Below are 27915 nucleotides of genomic sequence, written 5' to 3'. Positions count from 1 at the left end.
GGGCTTGTATTCTTAATTCATTAGTGGAACTGCAAGGCCCTCTTCTGGATTATAAATTACTGCACGGCCAAGCAAAGTACATGGAAATGACAAAACCAACTAGCACTATGAAAAGATACAGTATCTCAGATATTTTATTCATTCTATTAGCAATTTCCTATCCTTGTGTTGACATGTATCTGACCATTTTAACTAATGTAATGTAGTAGCTGAGAATGACTCGTAGCAGATTCTGAATGATAAAGCATTTCTTGTGCTAAAGTGCTAATATTCATGAGAGGAGTGGATAGTCTGATGAGATTTCACATTCTCCACAACTTTGTATGAAAATGCTGCTGTATGAAAAGCCAAGTGATGTCTGTTTATGTTTATTAGCAATAGCATGTGCAAATTGAAACATGCTGTTTTGCATATATTCTTGTCTAGATATCTATATGACTTCTAGAACCTGTTTGAAATTTTGGTGTACGCTAGAGGGGGTGTAAACAACAATGAAGAACTGTTACAACAGTCTTATCTCAAATCTTCAAGGACCATACAGTGCCTTAGAGTCTTTTGATTAAACATATGCACCAGAACTGTGAAGGCCTTACAAATGTAAGCTTCCGAGAGATTTACGTACCTGCCTAAGCAAACATTTGCTATTGAAAAGCAAGATGCTTCTCCAGACAGATGAAAATATCCTAGAATGTGCTGTACAGAATGGCTTCATTTTAGTGGATCCATCTGGCTGTAAATATCTCAACCTGAACCATAAATCTTCCCCTCACCTCAGAACAGTCACTTATTGTTCTGCTTGGTAATATATATTAACAAGAAATCACAGACATGGGCACAGACGCAGGAACAGGTAGTATCTTATTAGTAAAAACACCACATAGAACATATTTAACATAGTTTAATTTGACCATACATTCTGAAAAAGAAGGATGCTGAAGAAACCTTTGCATATAATGTTTTTGTAAACTTCTGTTTCACATCAGCGTAGGCCTACTTACGACGATCTTTTTTCCGTACTTTTGATTTTGGTGCTACCATGAAGAAACAGAAAGGGAGAAAAAAACATCAGAAGTGAATTGCAAAATATGTGTGCCAGCATTTAAGTTGGGAACAAAATAGATCCATTAATGTGAAACCTACCATTAGGATTTTCTTGTCTGTAGAAAGCTTTTAACAGTTCCACTGCTTCTTTGGCGTAATAGCCAGACATGCACTGTTCAAATTAGAATAATGTTTATGAGTGCATCTGAAAATAACATAGTCCATGCTTCAAAATAATGCCTTAAGTATAGAGTAATTGTAAACAACTGTACTGTCTATTCCGCTAACTTAACATGTGCCTTTAACTATTTGGGGGTCAGAAAATCATCTTTCCAGGCAGAATACCTAATGTATTTTAAAAATACAATGTTGAGGCTCAGCAGAATAAGCCATTTCCCTAGTAACTTAAAAGTTAGATAAAACTCTATTACAAATTAGTGCATAAAAATATTACTTAAGTTACTTCCGTGCATTTTCAACTTACACCATATACTTGGCAAGCACTTGGAAATGTAAGAGATGTACGTTTGGGTATTTGTGGAAATTACCGGAAAACATTCTTTCACACACCATTTTTTATTTCTAATAGTTCCTCTTAGACCTTTTTGGTCCTTCCAAAATATTTTTCCCATCCATGAACACTGATGACAAAGCATTTAAATGTCACTAACACTAAAGGAAATCCCCATCCGCAACAGAAAGGAATTCATTACACCTATACATCCCATTGCAGCTGCCTAAAGAAACAAATGAAGGATCTGTAGTTATCATAAATCTCCTTTCTTTCCTCTGAACATATAGAAAAATTAAATATCACGTGCCAATGTGAGCAAATGAACGCTCCTGCAGTATGGACAATACTAATTAATTCAGATGATGGTCTCACAAACACCCTGCCAGAAAGATGCTTACTTAATATGTTAGCAGAAGACTGCCAAACGGTATTGTCTTGGTGACTTAAATTCTTTCTGAACCTAGAGCCTTTAGTGTTTATTTACAATGCTGAAATGTATTACCTTTTACATTCATTAAATCATAAATGTTAAGTGCAGAAAAAAATTCTAAGAACCCTAATCTTAAATGACAAAGATGTCTCTTTCTCCTCACTCCATTTCAATACTTCAGTATCCTTATGGTTCAGAAAAACTTCCTGATACCTAAACCTCTGCCACTTTTGCAGTCCATATTTATTTTGGGATTTGAACTGTATGAAGTCAATCTAAGGTAACACATTTCACCTCATGTATGAATAAACCAAGAGCACGAATACAATCACTTCCAGTGGCTCAGCTAAAAAAAATAACCTAGTAAATTGCTGTTACCTGATCTTTATTGATTATATGTTTATATATTCTACAGCTTAAAACAATTTTTCCCTTGTCTCCTTCTGTAGCTGTTACTGTTCTGAGTACTGCTCATCTTTTAGATATACTTATTCTTTACCTTGTACCATGAGTATAATTCTTTCCTCTCCTCTTTGATGCATCCTTTTAAATAATTTATGATTCCCAGGCTTTCCCTAAATTTTCTTTTCTTTAAGGATTTACAGTTCTTTCGTTAAGTCAAGTTTCCTTGACATCTTATCGTCTTTCACCTGAAACCCCTTAAACAGCTCCATAACATTCTCAAAGCAGAGTACCCTAAGCTAGGCATAGTACCCTAGCTGAAAACAAAGGAAAACGTTTTATAGCTTACTTCAAATGGTTCTCCTGTGTCTACCATATCATCAGATGAGATGCTCAAAACTGAGCCACAGCCTCCAAATCGCTCGTTTTGACAGCCATATACGACCCGTGGAATTTATGTGAATGAGTTAAGGTATTAAGTGAAAACCAAGCAGGAAGTAAAGTAGCCTGATTAAAGTAGTCATTAAATTTCACTAAAATGTGCTTGTACTTTTCAAACTAAATTAGTCTGCACTGTAATTCGTCCCTCCTAAAATCGGAACTTATTTCTGAATAGTCTAAGATGCACTGCTGAAAATCCACAACATTCCTCAGAAGCATGAATCCCAAAACAGAGGCATACAAAACCTTGTTTTACTACCTCTTACACTGTTCAGAACTGAACACTGAACTGAGACTAGCTGATTTTATGTAATAACAGATATTTCTAAAGCATATTTTTATATCCCTAAGAGAAATCATTGTTTGTCGAAACTGCTCTTTTGTTCTTGAATCTCTCCTTACTTACCGTGCAGTAAATGGAGGATGGCACAGACTCTCAAGCAGTAAGATGGTAACCTTGTTGGCTTTGCCTGACAGTGTCAAGCCCCTCTCTGTAGGCTCAATACCAAACGACTGACATTTGGACGTGTGGTTTCCCAGCATGAGAACCATTAAAGGATACTCATCAAGCGCACTGCAGCCGCACACATGATGCAAGGCTCCACGGTTACGTACAACACTGAGTTTGAAAACACTTCCTCGTGATTTTTATTGTTTTGCTGGCACCAGTCCAGGACCTGATCAATTGCCACCATTTCTGCATGTCGAGTAGGCTAGGACATAAAAATAAACATTTTCTTAAAGTTTGTATTGATTCACAGCTTGGAACTTCTCACTTATACAGACACAATGGAAACAGAATACAGTGCCATAAAATTATTCGTTCAAGTCAAAAGCACAATAGCTGATGTCTAATTTATTAGTAGTGCGATTATTTTCACTTCTGTTGAAGAAATAACACAAGGTTTTCTTGAGAAGGCTCATGTTAGCACACCACTTCGCTCTTCAAGTTGCAGAAGAGATTTTATGAGAAAACATTTCCAATTCTGTGCAGCCCAAACTGCAGAAGAAATACTCAACCCAAGGAAGAATACATTTAACTTCAGTCTCATACGCAGCATACACAAGATCCACAAGCTCAAACCTGTTCTTTCTTCTACCTGTTCATAGAGAGAGGAGCCTGCTTGGAAATTCTCCTCTATCAAGCCAGCATAAGAAAAGCTCTATTTGCAGATCATGGGACACAAAAAAACCACTAGAACAACTCATCCAGCCCACAGCTTGCTTCCAAGACCAAGGATGCAGGTCAGGTGAATTTCTCTGGCAACAGTAAGAAACTGCTCTCAGCTGGTACCTTTCCCTCTGACAATTTTAGTGTGCATGCACAGAACTGAATATATGGTAATAATTTATTACCATATAATAAATTATAAATTAATAATTTCAGTGCATTTCTGGAATTTGTTGGCCTGCTCTGGTAGGCACAGCACTTTCCGTTTGCATGAGGTTTAACACTGGCCAGGAATGCATACGTACACAGCAAGTCTCACCTAACAGGCAGGGACTGCAGCACATGCCTGATTACAAGGATATTGATTTCTCTTTTTTCAATCCAAGATGACTGAGTGGTAAGCAGCACAGAGGTCATAGCAATGGGTATGGCACAAAAATGTGAACACAACAGAAGTGCTGAATTTAATTGCAGAGAGCCCCAGCACCATCTGTGTTCTCCCAGTACTGCTCTGTAATGGCTGCAGCAGCGTGTTTTGCCGATCAGATGTTACAGTAAAAACATGACAAAGTACTAGCTATGCAAGGAGTCTCTGGTTACACAGCCTGATATGTATTTAAACAAAGACTGTATTTTTCTTCTTTGTAATCTTCTTGGGAAAAGGGATGTTTCTGATCCAGGAGCTAGATTAAGACTTCAGCAATACAAATTCTACTCCTGCTACATATGTCTTTGTGTGATCTTAGATAACTTCCTCTCAATACAGGAATTTGGGTTAGTTTCAGTACTGCAAAGATAAGTGGTGATAACTGCAAGTTGCTGTATGCTATATGGCAAAGGACTCGTGTAAATAAGTTAATGGTAAGTTTAATATTGTTTAAAAATGTTTTAAAACTCCTACAGAGATCTATGTTGCCTGCGCCTACATTAACAGCAAGAGTATATCCACAGAGCAGAACAGTGCTGAGGACTTGACACCAATTCAAGGGAGTTCACACTGGACTAGCTCCAGTTTAGTCGCATGGAGTATATTCCCATGGACAGCTGGAGTGCATTAGGTATGCTCTCTGAGTGCATCTTTTCAGCATAGCTTCAGCTGAAAGGACGAGTTTGCCTTCTCTGAGACACAAACCAAAGCCTGGTAAGCAGACAAGAAATTTATTCCAGGAGCGCACTTGCAATTTCAGCTAACATAGTAATGAGCCCCCTAGGAATGAAAACATGGATCTGAATCAATATGCAGACATGATTCCTCCAGACCTACTAGTGAAATGCTGTCATGAAGGTTCCCTTGTTGAATAAATGAGACCACATTAGCTGAAGTCTCAGCGCAGACACATTATGGAGACACCAGACGCAATGCCCTCCTGCAGAATGATCCCTCAGAACTACTACAGCTACCGTAACTCAAAAGTATAAGTTGAGGCTATTCTAGTTCTGTGCCCCTCAAATCAAAGCGACATAAACAGCATAGTGGCTTTTCAACTTTTGAGCAGGAATTCAAAAAATACAAACAATCAGCCCTCGCTACCAGAGCACAGCGTGACTCCAACCTACAACACTGCTTTGTACAGTGAGTAAACGAAGTGGCTTTTAGGCCTCTGCTCATCTTGGGAGCACAAATTAAGAAGAGCCAAGCAGTCAGTGTAAGTCATGCCAGCTTCTGTGGTAACAGAAAAGAGAGACACAGAAAAGATTATCACACTACCATAATAAAAAATATTATTAGCTCCTGGTGCAGCCACAACTTCAGTGATGCATAGTGTTTTGCTGTCCTCACCTCATCAAGTTATGGGAGCGCCAGAACAGATTCACCACAGGGTGAAAAAAAAGGTGGTCAAAGTTACAGGACAGCCTCCGTACAGAGACTAATGGGACTATGTCTCTTAACTCACCAGATGGCACCATTAGTTTTCCAAGTAGAGACAACTATGGTAGAGGTTTATAAAAGTAATGAAAAATGTGGAAAAACCACAGTAAATTTTGATCTATTAATTCCCCTAACAAGTGGGCACCCAATGAAATTATCAGGCAGCAAATTTAAAACAAACAAAAGGAAGTACTCCTTCACAAAGCTCGTAATTAAATTGAGGAACTCATTCCCACAGGATGCCATGGAAGCCAACAACATAAAAGAGTTCAGAAAAGGTTTAGACAAATTCATGGAGGATATGTGCACAGACAGCTATCAGAAGCAATGATCCAGACGCAGTCTTGGGCTCTGGAAGTCCTGAAGTTATTCACTTCCAGAAGTGGAAAGGATATGCAAGGGAAGACTGTACACTAGGCTTTTCTTGTTTCTTGAGCTTCCCCCCTAAGCATCTGCTAAAGGTCACTCTTAAAGACAAGACATGGGGGTGGAAAAAAATGGCCTTCTAGGTCTGTCTTATGGTTTTAATTTATATTGAGCTGTGTCTAGATACTCATTTTACTGACATGCTGTGTATAAAGTAACACATGAAAAAAAATGATTTTCATCTGAGTCACTGACTCAGTTCACCGTGTTCTATAAGCCCTATAATTTTTTAATTTGCCCACTCTTTTATGTTACTGTAAAGCCAAGATGACAAAAGCAGGTAAAAGTAGAAAGGGGAAAACTTACAGAGTTGCAAATGGTGTTCCAAGGAGGAATGAGAAGCTGATGTCACCAGGGAAAAAGCCTTGACATTATTAAAATGGTACCCCAAACTGTACAAATGTCTTTACAGAGAAATAAAGATATCATCAGCGCCCTGAAAACTTTACCTTCTGGAACTCAGACAAGCATTAACAAGTAAGAACAAAGGGGGCCAAAGCTCCAATGTCTATATTGTCCTGCGGCCTCATTAGTAATTTGAGTGCAAACAATACTTAATTTCCAATTATCACGTACTGTACATGCAAGATGCTGTGGGCAAAGACATATGCTACAATGACCCAAGAGGAGATAACAAAGATGAGAAGCCTGCATGTATCAACAAATGACCTAGAAGAAAGAACATTTCAGTGGGAAACATAAGATTGCAACATACATGGAAATAAAGATGCCAAAAAAAAAAAAAAAAAAAAAGCCCTAGTTGGGAGGGGTCATACACATTATAAGGAAGAAAATTTTCAGGTTGGTCTGAGGCGAGACTGCGAACAAGCAAACATATGTGGGAGCTGCCAGAGGGAACACAGAACTGGCACGAGCTGGAGAACTATCGCCAGGCTGTTGAAAACGAGCGCCTTACACAGACATTTGTTGCACTATTGCCCAATGAATACAAGTAGTAACATGCCTAACTATTTTTGAAATGCTGACGCCACAGCCATGCTCCTAAAATAAATAAATAAATAAATAAAATAAAGAAACAGAGCTGTATGTAAACTCCTGTCTTCCAGTATCAACTTTTTTCCAGAAGAATATGACGATGATCAGTAGTTTTGAAAATCACTCCCACTGAATAAGAAGCAGTATCTCTAATGTTAGTGCATTCTGCTATGGACACGCAGGGCAGAAACAAAGTATGCAAAGTGACAAGAAACAGACTGAAAAAATCTGAAAGCTTTCAGCAACTTTTGACGAAACAAGCAGTTTAGGAACTGGATGAAGGAATATAGAAGATACTACCTGCACCTAACGCCAGTCAGTTACATCAGAAGATGCAGGGACTTACAGAAGGAGAAGACAGGGAATTTATCTCACCCAAAGCTTAGCGGTAATCTGATTCCTGAGCAAGGGCAAAGATGTAGGGAAGGACTGCAGACCTAACCGGATAAATGACTGTTTTTTCAAACGTGAAAAAAGTTTCTAGGAATGAAGAATGCCATCATGAATCTACATTTTGGATGTCAGCAAGCAAAGGCTAAAGTAAGAATCACCAAAAGTCTACCACATAATATAAATTATGTAAATAGTAAAAATGTCTTGAGATAAAACATGTGAAAAGGTTAGAGATACTACAGTGACCTTGACATGAGACTTATATATAACACTACTCCAAAAGCAAATTAATATTTTGATTCTTCAGTAAGGATGATACTGAGAATGGGGTGAAAAGGCAGAATAAGGGTACAGAAGTTACTGTGAGATACAGAACTGAGACCTTAAAAACACTGAAAATACTTGAGGCATAGAGTAGGGGCAAAAAACAAGTTGATCATATCCATCACAGAAATACCAAAGAACTTGTGCAAGTGGCTGTCAGTCCCATAGCAATGCTTTTAATACATCAAGGGAGAGTATCACATCACTGAAACCTGTCAGAGCAAACAGAGTCACTGCAACAAAAAATAGGAAGGACAAACTATTCTGACACCAGCAGATCCAGGCTGCTCTCAACAGCAGAACAGCCAATGCAACAACCTTTGGGTGTAATATGAGGAATAGTCTGTAAAAGGGAAATAAAATACAATACAACATGGATATACATCCATTAGTTGGCACTAAATTAAACTAGTAACTTTCTCTGACAAATGTATTTTATAGGCAAAAGAAATATCAATCTCTACTCTCTGGGCTTCAACAAAGTATCTGGCATAGCAGAAGGCAAGTAAGTATTGTCAGTCTGGGGAAAACAGCACAGTATGAAAAATCTAGGGTGGGCAAGCAAAGAAGAGAAGTTGCACCAAGAGGGGAAATTTTTGCACAGAGGGAATTTATCAGTAATGATGCTCAAAGATTATTTTGATATAAACATTTTGATTATAAACATTTTCAGCTGGGACAGTGGCATTTACTGGATAAACACCAAGATGAAATAGCTAGCAACATGTGATGAAGACATCATCAGAAGAGACAGGGTCAGAGTATCACTCAAGAATTGGATGATCTTAAAGGCAGGAGTGGGGAGAAAGCAAAATACTAAGTATAACAAAATGGCACTAAAGACAAAGGCAGCTCCAAAAAAGAGGAGCAGACTTACTTCCAGGGAGAGGGGAAGTATTACTGCTATCAAACAAGGCGCAAGAGAAAGTCCATCTGGAATAAAACATACAGTTCTGGTTAACTGAATTCAAGAAAGATGAATCAAAACTGGCCTGGATGTACAGAAGAATTAGAATGAACACAAAAAGAGAGCTTGTCTTCTGAGAGCCTTGGGGAAAACAAAAGCTGAGAAGGGTTGTGACTTTAAATACATCCAAGCTATGTAAAACAAAGGACGACGCTGGCAGGAGAACAGACATAAACGGGTCTTAAGTTTAAACTGGAAATCAGATGTTTTCTAGCCATCTAAGGAATGATGTTCTGGAGAAGTCCTCCAATATGAGACAAGGCAAAAAAATTAGATTTAAAGTGGAACTTGACAAATTTCTGATGTCTGCTGGAACTGTCTCAGTGGTTCCAGAGTTGTTTTTTTTGTTTTGTTTTGTTTTTTTCCTTCCTCTCCAGGATTGTTCCTAAACAATGCCAGAAGTCCTTAGGAGAAAACTGAAAACACTTTCCCACATCCACATGTCCCAGTAAGTGCTTCTTTGGAGCTCACAATTTCTTTCACACTGTGTAGAGCAATTAACTGCATGGTCGGAAATTTGGATGCAGTGAGCACATCCAGTGTTTCCTGTCACTACAATGTAAATGTTTATGAGAATTAAGTGACAAAAGAATTGCAACTTGAGCTAAACAGAAACTTAAAACTGACTTGGCTTTCAAAGATACTAACAGCGTACCGTTTCCAAAATGCAGCTGGAAATTTTGAAATCAAGCCACTTGGATTTATGTACGTACATTCAAGCAAACCTGATGCTAATATAAAAAAAGGCAGAAAACTTCCCTAACATTTTAAATCAATTGTGATTTAAATTGATTATGATTTTATTATCAGCCTCACCAGTTATGTTCTGACCATCTACTATCACACAATTTGTACACAGCATTAGTATCTCTGGCAGACTTCTCCCAAGAAGTATCTGCTTTCCTCTGGTGTTTGCATGGATATAAATTGAAATACTTGTCTTCTATGCCACTGAACTTTCTGGAGTTGTAACAAAATTGTTTTAATACGTTATGAACGTCTTATTACAACTAGTATAATGGTTCATCTTTACCCGTATATTTTTGAACCTATGAGACTTATTTTCACCTTTTATCACATTTTGAGATTAGAGCCATTGAATATAAATTTCAGCCAGATCTTGCAGTCAGATCCACGTATACAGATCTTCCAGCTGCACAAACTCCTTGCTGAGTTTAATGGGTCTGCCGGCATGTGTAAGACCTGACTTTATGGCTAAAACTGCAAGCATCAGGTCTAAAAATCTAAAGGTAATGCTTTTGTGAACAGAAGAAGTGTGGAAATGACCCATCAGGTTTTGCGAGCCTACGCACTCTGCAACCACACACCACTTCCCAGCTCCTCGTCTTCTTTATTCATCCGAAACGATCCCTCTGGTTGCATGGGAGCTTTCCTAGAAGAGCAAGAGAGCTGGATTTTCGGTTCGCATTTCATGACATGCCCTTATGCTGTAACACGGCATCGGGAACAACTTCGTGGCGGGGGCACCAGGCAGTGCAGCAGCAGCCCTCGGGTGCCAGGAGGGGCACGAAGGGAGGCAGATAACGACGCCGCCTCCTCCCCCCGACCCTCCCCAGCCTCCCCGGGGACCCCCAGCCCCTCACTCACATTCTTGGTCTCGTTCACCTCGTTCCTGCCCTCCCCCAGCACCCGGCCCTCGTACACCAGCAGGCAGCCCACGGGCACCTCCCCGACCTCCAGCGCTCCTCGGGCCTGCGGGGGGGACACAAACGGCGGGGGTGAGCCGGGGGGGGGGGGGCAAGGAGCACACGGATCCTGGCCGCCCCCCCGGTGTCCCCCGGCACCGACCACGTCGAGGGCCCGCTGCATGAAGGCGAGCCGCGTCGCCTCGTCCTCCATGGCGGCCCCGGCGGAGCGCGGCGCCGTTTTCCGGGGGACGCCCGGCGAAGGCACCGCGGGCGGAGCCGGGGCCGCCGCCACCGCCGCCGCCTCCTCCCCTTCCGCCGCCGTGGGGAGGCGAGGGGCGGCCGGGCTGAGCCGATCCGAGCAGGGTGGGCAGGATGCTCCGCTCCCTCTGGAGCTTCCTCAAGCGCCACAAGAAGAAATGCCTCGTCCTCGGCACCTTCCTGGGCGGTGAGGGGTGTGCCCTGCGTGGGGGGAGGAAAAAAAAAACAAAACCCAGGGAGCCTTCCCGGGTCGGCACGGGGTTTGGAGGGGTGCCCAGGGGTTAAATATTGGGGGCTGAAGTGCCCCAGCAGCACATCTCGGCTCTCAGCTTCTGCCTGAGGTGAGGGCTCTCGGGGAGGTGTCTGGGTGTACTGCTGGCTCCCCTCGTCTCTTGTGGCCTCCTCATCCTCCTAGCACGAATTCCTTGGGTCCCAGGCTAGCTGGTGGGTGCTGAAAGCAGCCCTCGAGCAGCTCTGCCCCTTCTCCTGCAGGCTTTCTGGCTCTACGAGTAGAGCAGAAAGTGATGTTTGCCAGCTTCTGAGCCACCCTGCTTGCAGGTACACCGTGATATGCCAGGCTGTAACCTGGAGGCTGTGCCCTCGCCCCTTAACCACCCGTGTGCGACTGCCAGGTGGGCAAAGGGGGCCAGGAAAAGCACAAGTTGTCCTGGGCTGGATGGGAAAGCAGCTATCATGGGGCTGATGGCTCTTGGTAGTCTTGATAGCCTGAAATCCTAAATTCATCACATGTAAGTGGCCTTCTGCCAGCTTGGGAACCATCCTAGTGTCCCTGGGCTTGCAGCTTTTTGCTTGCCATGGATGCTGTTCAGGTACAGTTTGGTACAAGTGGCACTGACATGCTGCTGACTGCATGAAGTACACTGAAAAGTAAAAATTTGGGACTCTGTAGCAAATTGGAGCAACCATGAGCAGGAGGACATCGTTAGCTGCCATCAGCTGCAACTTGCACCATAATATTTTAAGGCAGCTCGGGAGATGGAGGGGTTTACTGCAGAATGCTACACTTGTTTTGCAGCTGAATCACAAGTGCTTTGGCCATCTGAATGTTAGTTATGGATCTGACCTTAATATAACTCCAGGAGTTGTGTCACTGCTAATGAACGAGAACCCCAGAATCCACAACTGATTCTCCAGAAAGTACTGCTTAATCCTGAAAAGTAGAATGCAACTTCACCCAATTGCTTTTATTTAAAGACAGAATATTCCAAACTGGCTGAATGATGTGAGAAAAGCAACCTAATAGTCTGCTGATAAAATGTCAGAGAGTGGACGCTACGTCTATCTGATGTGTTTTTCTTAAGAGCTGTAGTTGCAGTTTCTGGGAAGGGGGATGTAACAAAAGAAAATGGGACATCACAAGCTTAATGATTTTAAGTCTTTAACTGGCAAGTGTTCAGAGGTTGATGTGCATATTTAATTATTCATTAGACAACACAGGAGAATCCCTACATTATTACCGGTACAATGTTTTATCAGTATTGCATTACTGAAGGATAACAAACATCTGAGTTGGTTGGTACCTTTGCCTCTGCTTACAAATTCCATGCGCATTATCAGTGGCTGTTGCTCTTAATGTAATTTCTGTGACTCCCAACACTCATATCTTCATAAACAGAAAAATCTGATGCAAAACCCATGAGATAAGAGCTCAAACTGATGGAAAAGCAAGTGAACTGTGTGTAATTTTCCCTTTGATTAAGAAGACCTCAACTTTGCGAAGATCTTAGACCCATTCTTCAGGGGTTTGTTCTTTTAGCAAGAACATACTTGAATCTCTTCCAGCAGGTAAAGGTCTAGTGTTCAGGATTCAGAAACATTATTTAAAGAAGAGAGAGAGTTAGCGTGTCTTGAGTTCCGAGGATGTGATAGATTTACTTGTTCTTGATGGATGGGTAGATTTAAAGTGGCTTATATTTCAGTGCCCAGCACTGAAGGCAAATTAACATGAATACTACAAAATGATTCACTGGTTAAATCCTCGTTGCCTTAGAAGAGCAAGTTCAGCGTGTTCGAAATGCATGGTTCTGATTTCAGTGGTGAATGAGCTGTTACTCAATTTCATCTGTTGCAACCTTCAGCTTGCAGAAGGAGCATTTCAGTTCAGATGCCTGCCTGCTTGCCCAAGGCAGTTGTGTTGGCTTGTGAGCGAGTGAAAGGGCATTACGTGGGTTTTGGTAGAAGTCACTGGTGCCAACAGAGTAAGGCTTTGGTGCTTTCCTATTTTATATATAATCTTTAACCATAATGAGATGATTGTATATCCGTTGATGCATGGTCTGCTCGAAGAAAAGAACAAATGACAACTTCGGGAGCTGTTGATGTTCAGGAAGGATCCAGGCTTCTGTGCGTTTTCATTTCTAAATAATGAAATTCTTGGGGGGGGGGAGAGGGAAGAGGAGGGAGATATGGCAGTGAGAGTAAAGTTTGCACATGGTTGGAAGGAGATTTCCTGAAACTTGGTGCCTCGCAGTTACTGGTTCCTCTCTTCTGCTCACCTTTCCATCCCACCTGTGAAGAAAGGAAAGGGCTGAGGGAGAAAGTCATAATTTCTGCGATGTAAGAGAGATCCCACCTGTTTGAGGCCACTGACATGAACACGTGAGAGCTGGTGGATTTTGTAAGCTGCTTCCGTTACTTATGTTTGGATGGGAATTAACCATACAGCAGTGATAATTATCTCAGTTCGCTGCTGAGAGGAGAATCACAGTGTCGCTTCTCAAGGAGATGGGCATTGTAGACCCCAAATATTCATGTGGTGTAGGACAGCCAATACAAATGTAAATGCGTTTCACTTTGTAGATCAATTTGAGAGCGATGTGAAGTGTAGTTGCAGGTCCTTACTGAGGCTCCAGTACCTGAATTCATCGATGCCAGCTGCTGTAATCCTTGTTTGTATTTTCCAAACTACGTGCGGTTCAGAAATGCTGGGACTATAGTTGTGTGTGTAGTTCATACATGAAGAAGAAAAAAAGATTTACATAGAAATTAGCCTTTGCGCAGTCTCATCATTGCTCAATTTTCTTTATTACTCCTGGTTCTGTTTGGGACACAGGGGAAAGGTACTACAAGATTTTCTATCTACACAACTATGTAGGTAATCAGGCATGAGTAAAGTGTTGCTGCTGATACTTTTTGCTGACCTCCCATCCCCTGCTGAGAGTACAATTGAGATACCTTATCTGTTGTAAAAAATTGGTGTTTCCTCTGTTCTTAACAGAGATTTTCAGCACGTCAGTTTAGTTTCTTACCATCACATTGGCTGATGTTGACTTTATGGCAGTTCTTAGGACGTGGCTTCCTCTGGTCCTGCTTCCAACTCTAAGCGATGGTATCGTCATGTAGTGCATTCAGCCTGGACTTCTAAGTCTTTATTATTTTCTAGTCTTCTGAATTACGGTTCTGTATACCCATACGGATACACACAGCAGTTCTACAGCAAAACATGAACACACACACAGACTCCAGGCTGGCTCTGCTACTGAGTGCAGGCAAGAGTGACCCCTGTGCAGGCATCCCTTGTCAGGGCTGGAATTTCCCAAGCGCTGTGTCAAGTCCTCCCAGCTGCTCAGGGGCACTGAGGAGAGCCCTTCCAAGCCATGCAGTTAGTAACAGACTCAGTTTGCTGCTCACATGCATTTTTATTTCTACTTTTTTCCTTAAGCTGGGTGCATGATGCAACTTTTCCCTTGGCTGGCTTCTAACGCGTTGTGTTCTCAAAGATGAAACAGGAGTGCGTGATATTGATTAATGATGGGTCAAAGTTACCACTTCGCTCTGGGCAGGAGGAGAGAAATGCAGCTGCTGCTATCTGGTGTTGCATCACTCGAACAGAGTGGTGTGTTTTTTTCTGGAAACTCCTTGTTAAACCTGGGAGGCTGCTAATGCAACTTTGGACCCTGGTGAGACGCAGCGGTTGGTAGTGCAGAACACTCGCACCACTTCAACAATCAGCTGTTAAGCAATTAGCTGTCTCAATCTTAATTATAAAGGTACTGCTCCAGCCTATCTCTCCAGGGCATGCACATGATTCTTCTTGAGTTGTTTTGCTTCATATGGTCTCATGACTGCCTGTGCCCTGCATACATGCAAGAAGAGCCTTTTTTTTTATATATATATATATATATACCTGTGTAACCTTTCTGCCAAAAAAAATTGAGGTAAATGATTTATTTGGGGTGGAAAAATGAAGCAAATGTTGTCTTTTGGATGAATGGTTTTGTCTGGATGCATTGGGAAAAATGAGGTTGGAAAGAAGTGATTGGGAAAATATTGTTTTGAAAAACTTTGCTTATACTAAAAAAAAACAAATTGTTGCTGGTTCAGTAAACAGCAAAAAATAAACTCGGTATGCTGAAGGTCATGTCCAAGATACACATTCTTGCCAGGAATGGATTATTCTTTGGAGAAAAATAATTGTTAGTTTTGAAGTCTCGTTTTGGTTAGCAGTTTCCAGGGGTAAAATTGCACTTAATGTCTATGGAGCCGTAATATTGAAGTTTGTGTCTAATGGGGCAAATCTTCCACTTCTGACAAGTGGTCAGTCTGCCGAAAGGTTGAGGCAGGAGGGACTGATTTCCACTTCTTATTTTTGAGGCTTTGGGGAAATAAATGAAAGTGATTGCGGTTGTTTTGAACTGATCTGGTTTGCAGTTGCGTATTAGGAAGCATACTACTGATACAAATTACCAAATTTATTTTTTTTGTGACTGTAAATATTAGGGCACAGAGCTGACAAGGCTCCTGAAATACTGGTGATAGTTCTGGCGAACATATTGAAAGGTTTTAATGATCTAAAAATGTAGCTGAACTCAAAATCGGGGGTGGTGGTGTAAAAATAGTTCTACAACTCCCAGGGTTCAGTAACTGTTACAAGCCTCCTTCATTCAGATAATAATGTTGGATCTAGAAAAGTGGGCTTCAGACTGTTTATGACTCCTGAAAGTGCTTGGTGGACAAAAAGACTCAATTTGATACTCAGGTTTCTTCTGTGTAGCATTATCAACTTGAAAGAGTTGGATGTGGCACGCTGTGGAGGGATGTCAATATTTAGGGGATTGCTCCCCAACTTGTACAGTGGCCTTTTCTGCTTGTTTGCTCTTCCCTTTTTCTCCCCACTCTCTCTGCAGTGGGCAAAGGCGCTGATAGGAAGCACAAGAGGCCTAGCAGCACCTCAAGGGATGGCTCTGAAAGGGAAGCGGAGATGAGGAAGGATGAGAAGAGGGCTGTGGGCAGGCTGGGGATGCCTGCGAACCCCCAGAGGTGTGGGAAGGGCGGCTGGGGGAGCCTTCAAAGGGTTGTGTGTTGGGAGGGGAAGAAGTGAAGAGCAAATATTTTTGGTGAGTCTTTGTGGGGGTTCATAGTGAGGGTGAGGTAGGGTGATTAGGTCCTCAAGGGTTGGAAAAGAATGGAGCTGGAGAGTAGGAAGCAGGCATGGTAAGAAGTAAGAGGGCTACGCTCAGGCCCTGCTAGCTAGCCAAGGTTCTTCCTATGCACACATTACAGACCAATACTTCCTCTGTTTGGACCTGAAATGTTTTTCTTACATGAATTTTAAGATTGAGTTTTATCTTTAACTTCTGCTGTTCATTTTAGAAAGATATCTTGAAAGAAAAACTTTTCTTTTCATCCTTTTTCAGGCTTGTGCATTTGATTTTCTTTCCTGTTCCTTGTTTCTGTTGCCCTACGCCTTTCTCTTCATAACATTTTCTTCAGTCCCTTCAATTGTTTGAAAGGCAACATATCTCTTAAAAATGTTTCTTTTACTGATTAAAGACTCTGTACATTTTGCTTCATTTTGTAAATGCTGTTTCTGATTATTACCTTTGCTAATTACCATTGAAATACTCAAGACCCACTTATCTCCCTCAAGAACACTCACCCTTATGGCTTAAAACCAGTGAAAAGGGCTGAAGGGAGGCTTTGCTCACGTTTTGAAAGCAGCTTGTAATCTGAAAATCTCTCTGCAGGAGTCTATTTACTGGGAAAATATGGACAGAAGAAAATCAGAGAAATCCAAGAACGAGAGGCAGCTGAATACATTGCCCAAGCACGAAGGCAGTATCATTTTGAAAGTAATCAGAGGACGTGCAATATGACAGGTAAGATAAGGAAATAGTTACTGTTCTTGATAGATGGAATTATTTGGAGATTTATACTACATAGAGAGAGCAATGAACAAGAATTCAAAATCTTAATTAAATACTAGTACATAAATATAGTCATCTTACAGCATCTTACTGAATCTGAAGAACAGAGGATTGAAGAGATTTTGGGGGGTCATGTCAACCCTTAGCTTGAATATGCCCATTTATAATCCGTACAAACATAGATACAGGCTATAGTTTTTCTCAGTTAAAGATCCTTGTTATATTGCCCTAAACTGCACATAGTGTAAGGTGTGAAGCAGCACCTGGAACTTACAGCACAATTAATTAATTACCTTATTCACTATAGTAAATTGGTAGTAAGCTACACAGATCTTTGTGGGTAACTTTTATTTACAAATAAGAAGCATATCAGTCCAGTAATTCCCTACATTTGAACAGTTAAAAGGTACCTCAGTATATGGGGAGCAAAAATGAAAAGTCATTTTATTGTAGTGTTTGTCTTTGGCTTGTTGAGAGGTAATGGGTAGAATTAAAAAAAAAAATCCCTGTCATTCTTACAAATAGTTTTGAATGGCTTGTATTTCTATAAAACAAATTGGGCAGCATTTTCTTCTGTTGAAATTTGTAATGGCTTCTCAAGTGGCTGCAAATGGATTCTGTGTCCCTTGTTTACCCTGACCAATTTGTATTTTATTTTCATGTTTTCCATTTGGTAGTGCTGGGATTGATTTTCCTGCAAGGACTAAGTTTTTCTTTGCCATTCTTTGTGCAAAGTACATACTGTCTGGTAGCATGCATTCTTGTCAAGATTTTTCATATTTTGTTCATAGTATTTATTATGTTACCTGCATGCTTATTTACTGTTTTCTGTTCCCACTGTACAATCAATAGCAGATAAGACCTTGAATCTTCTGAAAGTCAAGGACTTTATCCCACCAGCTTTCCTTTGTTTAAAACAGATCTTTCTCAATTTTTCTTGTTAAAAATAAATAAATAAATAAATAAAAATAAAAAATCAATTTTTTCTTCCCATTTGGAGAAGTGCAACAGTATAGATTTTCACCAGTTCTTCTTCAGCAGAGTTGAAGGCATGTGTATGCAGACCTGCAGGATGGAAGCACATATCTGCAGACAGGCTAGGAAAAGCTATGTAGCCACGTAAAGGCATTTGTGCCCAAAATCATGAGGCAAGCAGGTAATTGTACTTCTGAGTACTTCCAGGATTTCCTGTGTTGCTTGTCCTCCCAGCTTTGCATGTTGAGCAAATAGGACCAACACTGTAGCAGCTATTGAGAGAGAGCGGGGTATGGATTTATGATTTTTTTTTTATGTTGACAGATTTTGGTTTGTTTTTCTGTATTTTTTTATTTAATAACAGTGCTGTCAATGCTCCCAACACTGAGGGATACCTTAATGCATCAATTAAATTCTGAAAGTCTCACATCTCTTCTTAAAAATAGGTAAGACTGTTTCATTGTGTTAAATATAACTTGTTTGGATCACAAGATTTTTTTTATTTCAAATTATATATTTATAATGCAGAGAGAGTGAAGCATTTTGTTCTTGTGTCCCACTGAATCACTTAAAGTATTTTGAAATTACCACATAAATATTTTGTGTCTTGTTAGATACAGTTTGACAGGTATGGCTGGCATTCTACAAACATTACTGAAAATAATTGTTACTTTAAGATGCTGCAATGGGAGCCATGGTTTTTGTTGAGTTTGTTTAGGATAGATAAAGTACTTAAAGTATCTAGTCTTCTCTTAAACTGTATCTTGACCAAGTTGTTGTTGCGTTTGTAAAAATGTTTATGTAATCTCATCAAGGTCAGACATGTTGAATGGTAGTGGAAAGTATCCAAAATGAGTTTACAAATGGAAGTGAGCTATAAGAAGCAAAAGGGGCATGTCATAACTTAAGACAAATGTCTCTCTGTCAGAAAACACCTTTATTCTCATTATAACTGCAAGAACAAATGGCATATTTTTTAAATACATAAAATGCATAATAGCATACCTTAAAAACTGTTTGGCATTTAGCAAGGAGTAGAAGTGTTATGTAGGAAGTTAACACAGGGTTTATGACTCACTCAAGACTGTCTTTCCAGTTTACCTCCCACTAACTTATTTATATAGCTTTAACTTAATCTGTCCGGCATTTAATAAATTACCTGTCCTATCATTGTCTTTTTTCATTCAAAAAAATCTCTTATAATACAACAGAATGTGACATTTAAAATAGGAGTTATAGCTTACGTTATGTTTTTGTAATAGTGGATCTGAGAACTGGCTACTGTAATTGAGGATTATTTATCCCAAACAGCAAGAAATTGGAAAAAAAAGTTAGCTTCTATGGAACATTTAATATGTTTGCCAAAATAAGAATTTTACTTAATAAAAAAATAAGCTGAATGAACAAGAAATGTGGATGATCAAATTTGTCTTCTGGACTGTACAACAAAATATTCTACAAATGCTTGTAGTCCATTGTTCCATGGTAAAGACAAGTAATGGCTTAGTTTATTTTTTGTAGCATACGTTCTTTTATCAAAATATATCTGGTATCTCTGACTTGTTTGACTAGTTGGAGCAGCTTACAGGTACAGTGACATATTTCTGAATTCCAATAATACATGCAGCTGAGGTCATGAGTATTCCGTAAGCATGGGCATCCATTTAGAGTCTATTTTAGAGTAGAGTTTGTGTCTTAATGCTTCCTTTTTTTGACTTACACTTAGAAGGTTTTAAATAGATGCTTACCCTTTTTGATCTGAAAGGGTAAAGAGTTTGAATGAAACAAGGCTTCAGAATTTGCTTTAAAGTCAGTCTTTCAAGGAGCTTTCTTGTGTTGCACATGAAGGTATAGATTTGTTTTCTTTCCACTTTGATTTCAGAAGATGAATCAAAGGGTTCCCTTCCAGTGTTGGTCAATATATAAAAGGGTAGATGGGGAGTTTTATCTTTCTTAATGTCTCTGAAGATAGTCTCTTTGTTATATTATCTATGAGAAGATCTTATTATGTTACTATATTCTTCCTTAAATCAACTGCTTTATCTTGAATTCTTTTCAGTTCTTAAATTTAAATCCTTTTTACATTGCTTTAGTAATTTGGTACGGCTAGGGTTAGGTTGGACATTGTCAGTCTTCCAAAGAAACTTTTAAACAGGAAGCACCACACAAGACCACTGATGTTCTTGCTCTGTCTGTCCTCCTCTTCTTAAAGCAATGTGATTGAGTGAGATCAGGTGAAGCAGTTGCTGCTGTAGTCCTGCAGGTGTTTCCTATCTCCCACTTATTCAACACTAATCTTTGTTCCAAACCTCTAGTTTAGTTTTGCATTACTTTCTGCCTTGCTTCTGTAGCCAATAATGGTTTTCCAAATAAAGAAATGTGAAATAAAAGTTGAGTAGCAGCTGAGTATTAGTAAGTTGCAGCAAATGAAGACTAAAATATCCATTTCCATTGTTAGGCTTAATACTCACAGTATTAAGCTGTTACCTGGTTGTTGCTTTATGTTGTGAGGAGACACTTTGTAAGCATGAGCTCTGTGTTTTGACATGATGGTTGGAAATGTAGTTGGCTGATGTTGACGTATTGGCTTCTTTGTCTTGCTTCAATTGGCATGTGAAACTTACCACTTATAAGCAAAAGGTGTAGTTTTGAGTCCTGTCATGTGTTTCACCTACAGAAGTATTACTATATCTTCTTTTTTTTTTTTTTTTTTAAACTCTTTGTTTGGCTTTTGAATGGCTTTTAAAACTGTTGACTTTGCATAATGTAAGGTGTGTAAACTGTCCTTGTATGTGCTATGGATCCTTCTTGTATCTCTTCTAGCTATCTTTTTTTTAATCTCTCTCTGCTTTCTGGAGTTTAATAGTGCTTTAATAGGTTTAATAGTTTATAATACCTGTTCATTTGCATTATTTGATAGCAATGAGTTTAAAAATTAATTGTTTATGTAAGTGATATAATGGGCAAACTAGTGCCAAAGTGAATGTGTTTGTTTCAGAAAGATAAAAACATTCCTTCGTGGTTAACTGGGCCTGTAAGGAGAAATGTTTTCTAATGAAAAGTGTGTTCTTTTAATAAATTATGTTACTGTAAAATACCAGCACAGGCTATTCTGAACCATCTGTGCTAAATATTTAAATACTGCTTCTGATCCCAAGAAATTACCAAATGTTTCCCTAAATTACTTTCAGAAATTGTTTCCTCCACAATAGAGATACAGTAGCCATTCTTTACTAACAGTGCTTAACGGGAGGGAATGGTTGATTAAATTTCTTGGATGGTTAGCTTGCTCTTACCTCTGCTACTGCTGCTGTATTGTAAAAATTGCGTCTGGTTAGTAGTTTTAAGTAACTTAGGTGGTTCAGATGTCTTTATACACACAGAGTAGGGGACAAGAGGCTGGAGAGCAGCCCCACAGAAAGGGATCTGGGGGTTCTGGTTGACATCAAGTTGAACACGACCCAGCAGTGTGCCCTGGCAGCCAAAAGGCACAACCATGTCCTTGGGTGCACTGAGCACAGCACGGCTGGCTGGTCGAGGGAAGGGGTTGTCCTGCTCTGCTCTGCGCTGGTGTGGCCTCACCTCGAGTGCTGTATGCAGGTTTGGGCATGAAAAGACAACAAGGTCATAAAACTATGAGAGAGCCTCCAAGGGAGGGCTACAAAGATAGTGGAGGGTCTAGAGGGCAAGACATGAGGAGCAGCTGAGGGCCCTTGGTTTGCTCAGCCCACACAGAGCAGGCTGAGGGGAGGCCTCATGGCGGCCTGCAGCTCCCTCAGGAGGGGAGCGGAGGGGCAGGCGCTGAGCTCTGCTCTCTGGGGACAGCGACAGGACCCGAGGGAACAGCATGGAGCTGGGACAGGGGAGGGTCAGGCTGGGGGTTAGGGAAAGGCTCTGCACCCAGAGGGTGGTCGGGCGCTGGGACAGGCTCCCCAGGGCAGTGGTCACAGCAAAACATTTGGACAACGCTCTCAGCCATAGGGTTTGCTTTTTGGGTGGTCCTGTGTGGAGCTAGGAGCTGGACTCAATGATCCCTGTGAATCCCTTCCAACTCAAGATATTCTTTAATTCTGTACAATCTGCAGTCTTGCTTTCTGACTGCAGAATATATGTAGTCTTAGGAATCAGTCAGGTCAAAAAGGTAGATGTTTTTCAAGAGAAGAAAAGAACAAACAATTTATGTCGGTGGTGCAAGGCTCCTTTTCCACAGATGGTCATGATCTATTTGTTTTTAGATTATCAAATCTGAACTTTAATAGAAAGACAGGGAATGGTATATCCTGTAAGAAGGTAGGATAGAAATTCTGATCCTGTGCTGCTTATGCACAAGTAGATTACCTGGGCATACTTACTGAGCTTAGGTTTGTGTTAAATATACCCAGGATCAAGGCCCCAGAAAAGACTTACTGCTTTGTACCATCAGTGGGCTTTTTCTAACTGCTTAGTGTAGGAACTCAAAATTGGCAATATAACTGTATGTCATTGGCATCAAAAAACATTATACTTACACGTTGATATGTGAAAATTTTTCCTGTGACTTTGTAATGCATAGTTTATGTACTGTTTTCTTGAATGAGGCAGATCAATGTAGGTGTAATCTGATGTGAATAATTATAATAGTTAAATGAACTTGCCTTAGAGCACTGCAGTTTTATTTTATATGTTTATTAATTTCCAAGGAAAATATACAATGGCTAATATTTGCATTTATTTTTCCCACAGGCCAGCAAACAAGTTAGAAATATGGGAGGATTTAAAGATAATAAGTAAGTGAAAATAAAAGATTACATCTACATAATATCTAATATAAATTTTAAAATCTTTTATACCCTTTAAAATGCGCACTTCACACTACAGTGAGTTGTCCTTTCAGTAGATATGAAGATAATGTAGCATACTACATAGCAAACTCCATGCTCTGCCAAAGCTCCTCATTAAGGATTTTTTTTCATATCCCCCAGGGAAATCAGATGCTCAAAAAACACCTTGAAGAATCTTATTGGCTCTCATGTTATCCTGCTCAACAAAACTTTGTGCAGGCTTTCTGTACCACCACAGAAAAATCACACCTCTCAGAAACACAGACCAGCCATTATATGGCCAGTGATATTCTCTTTTTGAGCCTGTTTGAGATAACCACTGCTGTGGTGGTTATGAACCCTATCATTCATCATTTTATGTACTGGCTGGTGAAAGCAGTGGAAGGGAAGCAATAACAGTGAAGTCAGATAATTACGTAGTGAAACATTACTGAGATGCTTTTATTTTTTTTGTTCACTACTTCTGTTTCCTTAGTGCCATTTGTTATCCCCACCACCACCACTGCCTCTCTGGTTTTCTTTGCTTCCTTAGAGTTTTGCTTCTCCTTGTCACAACACCTCTATAGATCTTGCTTTTGATCTGGTTCGTTTTTCCCTGTGTCTTTGATAATCAGCACTCATCCAAATTTATTTGTCACTTCCCCACATCCTCTGCTACCTGGTGGCTGGTAGCTGATGCTCATTTTCATTTCCTTTATGTAAATATTATCTGCTTCTGCCTTAGGTAACATTTTTCTTTCTCTGAAACTGCTGTTGTGCCTTCTGTGTCTTGACTGCATGATGAGGACTAACATACTATGTGTATTTCGTGGCCTTATGACGAAGGAGGATTTGGCAGCACTGTTACATGATGCACCTTCTGGAGCAACTTGTACAGCGTGTTTTTTTGTTTTGTTTGGTTTTTTGTTTTTCCCAAAATAACTTGTGTAATATGCTAAATTATATTAACATAGGACTTTGGGGCACTGGAACAGGCTCCCCAGGAAGCCCCCAGGTCATGGCAGCAAACCTGACAGTGTTCAAGAAGTGTTTGGACAATGCTCTCACACACAGTCTGATTTTTGGGTGGTCTGTGTGGAGACAGGAGCTGAACTAGATAATCCGTGTGAGTCCTTTCCAGCTTGGGATATTCTACGATTCTTGGATTTAAATGGAACACTTTAGCTGTAGCTCCTGTACATATTAGACTCATGAGCGTTTGGGGCATGGTATGAAAATACATGTTATGACAACCAATAGGAGAAATTGCTATGTATTTAAGAATCATTAGCACTTCTTGAGTCTTGGAGAGTACTCTTCCTCTTGACTTTTTTCATTGACTTTGAAGTATTTTTTTTTGTCTCTTTTCAAGGTTTCACAAGAAGTATCGTAGCGGTGTACAGCACCTGTATGCTAGTAGTTCTTTTGCGAGTCCAGTTAAATATTATTGGTGGTTACATCTACCTAGATAATGCTGCGGTCTGCAAGAATGGCACAGTAAGTTTCTTGTTTTGTTTCAAAAGTTGAAATTGCACATTCTTGGAGGTGAAAGAATTATTTAGATAAAAAGGGCATAGCTTGAATGAAACAGTTTTCTAAGAGTGGAAGATGTGAAAGCATTACTGATAGTAAGGTATATTGATAAGTTGTTACAGTTTCTAAATTTGGATGATTTGGTGATACTGTTGCCGACAAAATACTAGCAATATCAAATAATATCTTTTTGTCTGCATTTGTATTGTTTGAAGAAGGCTTCTTCATATCTGAACACCAAACTAAAATAATTTTTGCTTTCATTAGTCATTTTTGAAACAGTAATACTGTATGAATGATCCAAGATATGTAAGCAAGTATATATAAATGCTTAGCTCTTCATAGCTTGTACATTAATTCCCCCAGTTATTTTTTTCTAGAGTTAAAGAAAAGCATTGTCTTAAAAATTTTTACTATTTTTAAACGGCAAAATATCATTTACCTAAATGTTTCTCGATGAGGCCAAGTGAGGTAGAAGAGGTTTTGCTTACATGTTGTATCTGTTGCTCAATAACAGTAAATCCTAGAGTAAGTAAATATGCGGAGTAAGTTGTAAATTGTTGAACAGATCACCTGAAAATAATGGGTGCAAATCTTAATTAGTTGTCATATGCCCCTCTGGGATATCTCTTGCTGAGAGTCAAGGAAAAGCAGCATGTGAAGGCATGTCTGAGGGTTTAGAAAAGCTTTCATTAGGGAGGCCAGAGATGATGGAGGTCGTGTTTCATTTTGCAGAGTCCAAAAAACTTTTTTAGTCAAGAGGATCTGGAGTAGAAATGTTTCCTTTCTGCAACTTTTCCAGTAGAGGAATGGGTTCACAGGATCAACTCTGAGACACTCTCCTGGAGCAAATGAGGATCCTCTCTCAGTTCCTGAAAGCTCCTGTTCTGTCAGGAGATACCTATGGCTTTGGTTAGGGTTGAGCTTAAATATCCTATTCCACCGGGTTTAATTTTTAGCATGGTGGAGAGTCTCATTCTATTTGCAATACAATTTTTTAAGAAATTTTCCTATGTAAATGAAAAGTGAAAGAAGATTTTAAAGATTGTTCCGTGATACCAAAATGGAAGAGATGTCTGTAGCATGGAAGCGAGCAATGCCATAGTATTCAAAAGATCTGTAGGTTGATGGCAGGAAGGGAGAATCAGAAGCTACAGCCTCCAACTGGTGAGAGAGGATATGCTTTGGGACTCTTGTCAACCAATTCAAATATGACAGCCTGTAAGTGCATATTTGGATCTTCAGAAAAGTGTCCTGCTATTCCTTGCGGTCTGTCTGAGTATAATGACAGTTGGTAGGTGGATGGGCAAGTGCTTAGCCATTACGTGTCTGACTGTGATGATTCACATGTGGTTGGAAGTATGGCCACAGCAAACTGAAAGACTACAGGGAAGTCACGATCTATTTTTGATGTCTTCTTTCTCAATTTTTATTTGAATAAATTTTTAATCACCTTATTCTGTTTGGAAACTAGTGTGATTAAGAAGGAACCTCTCTTTAGCAGGGAAACCAAATATAGTTGTTTTCTAGAGCTGCATTGATAATGGGGGAATCCATCTGCTACATGGTATTAAAATATTAAGGAAGGTGTTTGCAACCTGTTTGAAGCAGGCTTTGTGTTGTTGTCTACTGTTGATGTGTCACAGAACTTCTTTTTTCCCCACAGACTCCGCTAGCTCCCCCTGAAGTTCAGCAGCAATATTTATCAAGTATTCAGCACCTTTTAGGAGACGGTATGGTGCTTATTATAAACCACTACACTTACAAAATGCTACTTTTTTATAAATTTGAGTGAAACATTAGAATAATTCTGACACTTTTCTTGTTCTAGGACTGACTGAGTTAATAACTATTGTTAAACAAGCTGTGCATAAAGTTTTTGGAAGGTAAGAGTCCGTATTTTTCTGTGATTAGCTTTTCATCTTTACTGTGATGACAGTTCCCAAAACAATGAGTTGTATTAGAATCAAAACCAAGGAAGGCACCACAGACTTTATTCAGACAAAGATTTTGGCAGGCTGTGAGCCTGACATTGCAAACCAACTTAGCAGACTGGGGTCCTGTTATTTGTGAGCGTATTATCAGCAGATAAACAATGCATCATTACAATGTTGGCTGCAAAATTAACACTTTTTTCTTTCCAGTATTTCCCTTAAGCATGCCCTTTCCCTTCTGGAGCTGGAACAGAAACTTAAAGAAATCAGGAAAGTAGTGGAACATAAAGATTCAGATCAGAGTGCACCTTATTCTCCCTTATGTCATTATCTGATGCCAGATGAAGAAAACCCCTTGGCTACCCAGGTACTTACTTCAGTTTTTCATCTGCCTTTGTTTGTTTATTTTGAAGAGGGAGGGGTGCATAACAGTCCTCCAGATGCACCATGGTAACTGTATCTTTGATAAATGATCGTGCCTCCTCCTTTGTAAGTGAAGTGTCCTTATCTCTCACCTTCTTCAGACTCGATTGAAAACAAGGGTCTTCCTCAGAATGTCAGCTTTGAACTCAGAAACATAGCCAGATTAGTTGCTTTTAGTCTGTGATGTACGCTGTAACATTGTACAGCTCAATGTGGCCCTAAGCCAAATTGTATTATCTTGTACTTGTGTACCAGCAAAGAGCGTGGCCAATTGTAGCATCTCAGAGAGAAGCTTTGCTGGAAGAAAGTGATGGTGTGCTGGAGTTTTTTGTTGCTTTGGACTGGAAAATGAAGTCTTGGAGTCAAGGGAAAGGTGCCTCTGATCTCAGTTGTAACATTAAGTTCCAAAATTTTCTGAAGGTGTTTGTCTCCAGCCACATCACAGATTGGTGAAAACTTGTTCTTAATTTGTAATATTGCTGGTATAAAGACGAACTGAGGCTTCAGTGTGTAGCCACATGCATTTATCCTCTAACTTATGCTAACGTGCAGTGTTTATTGTCAATTTTGGTAGTCAAACGTAGAAAACATCCTGCTGGATTAGTCTGGTATTTCTTGCTAGTACTAAAACCCAAACAGTAAAAACACCCCACACACAAAAATCAATCAATCAATCAATCAATCAATCTGTGTACATGCACAAATTATAAAGAAATCTGATTTACTATCACAAATCTTTTATTTTAAATAGATTTGACTTAGCACTCATCTTGACTTAATCCCATGGTACAAAACTATTCTATTTCTGCTCTTAGAGTTGCCAATGCATTTCTCACTAAATAGCATCTGTCTTTGTTTTTTCCAGGCCTGTGGACTCACAGAAAGAGACACTGCTACGATTAAGCTACTTAATGAAACTAGAGATATGCTAGAAAGGTATACGGAAATATTCTCTAAGCATATTAAATTCCTCCCCCCAACTATAGTTTATATAAGACAGTTAGTTTCATATAAAAAGCTGGTGAACTTTCATTTGCAAAATGTGACCGTTCAGCCACTGGGTTGCATTAAATATTGATTTATATTCACTGATCGCATGCTGGGATTTTCAAAATCAGAGTGTTCTGAAATCCATTTATAAAAAGCAATCCTGCTTTAGTAAGATGACAAGAACATCTTTCCCCTTATCTCTTCCTCACGTT

The 27915-nt window shown here is 39.8% G+C and overlaps 2 protein-coding genes across 2 annotated transcripts in view; one reads left to right on the top strand and one right to left on the bottom strand.

Moving 5' to 3' along the window:
* Window positions 1–883: 883 nt before the first annotated feature.
* On the bottom strand, window positions 884–10944 carry ADAT2 (adenosine deaminase tRNA specific 2). Its single transcript, XM_027454426.3, has 6 exons — window positions 10785–10944; window positions 10584–10688; window positions 3391–3541; window positions 2737–2843; window positions 1141–1213; window positions 884–1031 (listed from the first exon to the last, which is right to left on the bottom strand). Exons 1-6 carry the CDS (start codon window positions 10833–10835, stop codon window positions 991–993), a joined length of 528 nt encoding a protein of 175 aa, XP_027310227.3. The 5' UTR covers window positions 10836–10944; the 3' UTR covers window positions 884–990.
* PEX3 (peroxisomal biogenesis factor 3) overlaps window positions 10910–27915 on the top strand; it is a 19638-nt gene continuing 2632 nt past the window's right edge. Inside the window, exons 1-9 of the mRNA XM_027454423.3 lie at window positions 10910–11069; window positions 16870–17001; window positions 18389–18470; window positions 22747–22790; window positions 24196–24320; window positions 26023–26089; window positions 26188–26242; window positions 26501–26657; window positions 27579–27649. Coding sequence (XP_027310224.1) covers window positions 10997–11069; window positions 16870–17001; window positions 18389–18470; window positions 22747–22790; window positions 24196–24320; window positions 26023–26089; window positions 26188–26242; window positions 26501–26657; window positions 27579–27649 — 806 coding nt within the window. The 5' untranslated portion in view covers window positions 10910–10996. The remainder of the gene's footprint in view (window positions 11070–16869; window positions 17002–18388; window positions 18471–22746; window positions 22791–24195; window positions 24321–26022; window positions 26090–26187; window positions 26243–26500; window positions 26658–27578; window positions 27650–27915) is intronic.

This window comes from Anas platyrhynchos, chromosome 3 (assembly GCF_047663525.1).
Source record: "Anas platyrhynchos isolate ZD024472 breed Pekin duck chromosome 3, IASCAAS_PekinDuck_T2T, whole genome shotgun sequence".
NCBI lineage: Eukaryota > Metazoa > Chordata > Aves > Anseriformes > Anatidae > Anas > Anas platyrhynchos.
This window is presented reverse-complemented; position numbering and strand designations above follow the sequence as displayed.

What these genes read in the sequence shown, in the direction of transcription:
- ADAT2 (XM_027454426.3), bottom strand. Translation starts at nt 10,835, where the DNA reads ATGGAGGACGAGGCGACGCGGCTCGCCTTCATGCAGCGGGCCCTCGAC. An exon ending in GGCTGCAGTGCGCTTGATGA is followed by an intron (nt 2,844 to 3,390) that starts GTATCCTTTAAT and finishes ACTCATTCACAT; the next exon opens with AAATTCCACGGGTCGTATAT. An exon ending in CAGACAAGAAAATCCTAATG is followed by an intron (nt 1,032 to 1,140) that starts GTAGGTTTCACA and finishes TCTTCATGGTAG; the next exon opens with CACCAAAATCAAAAGTACGG.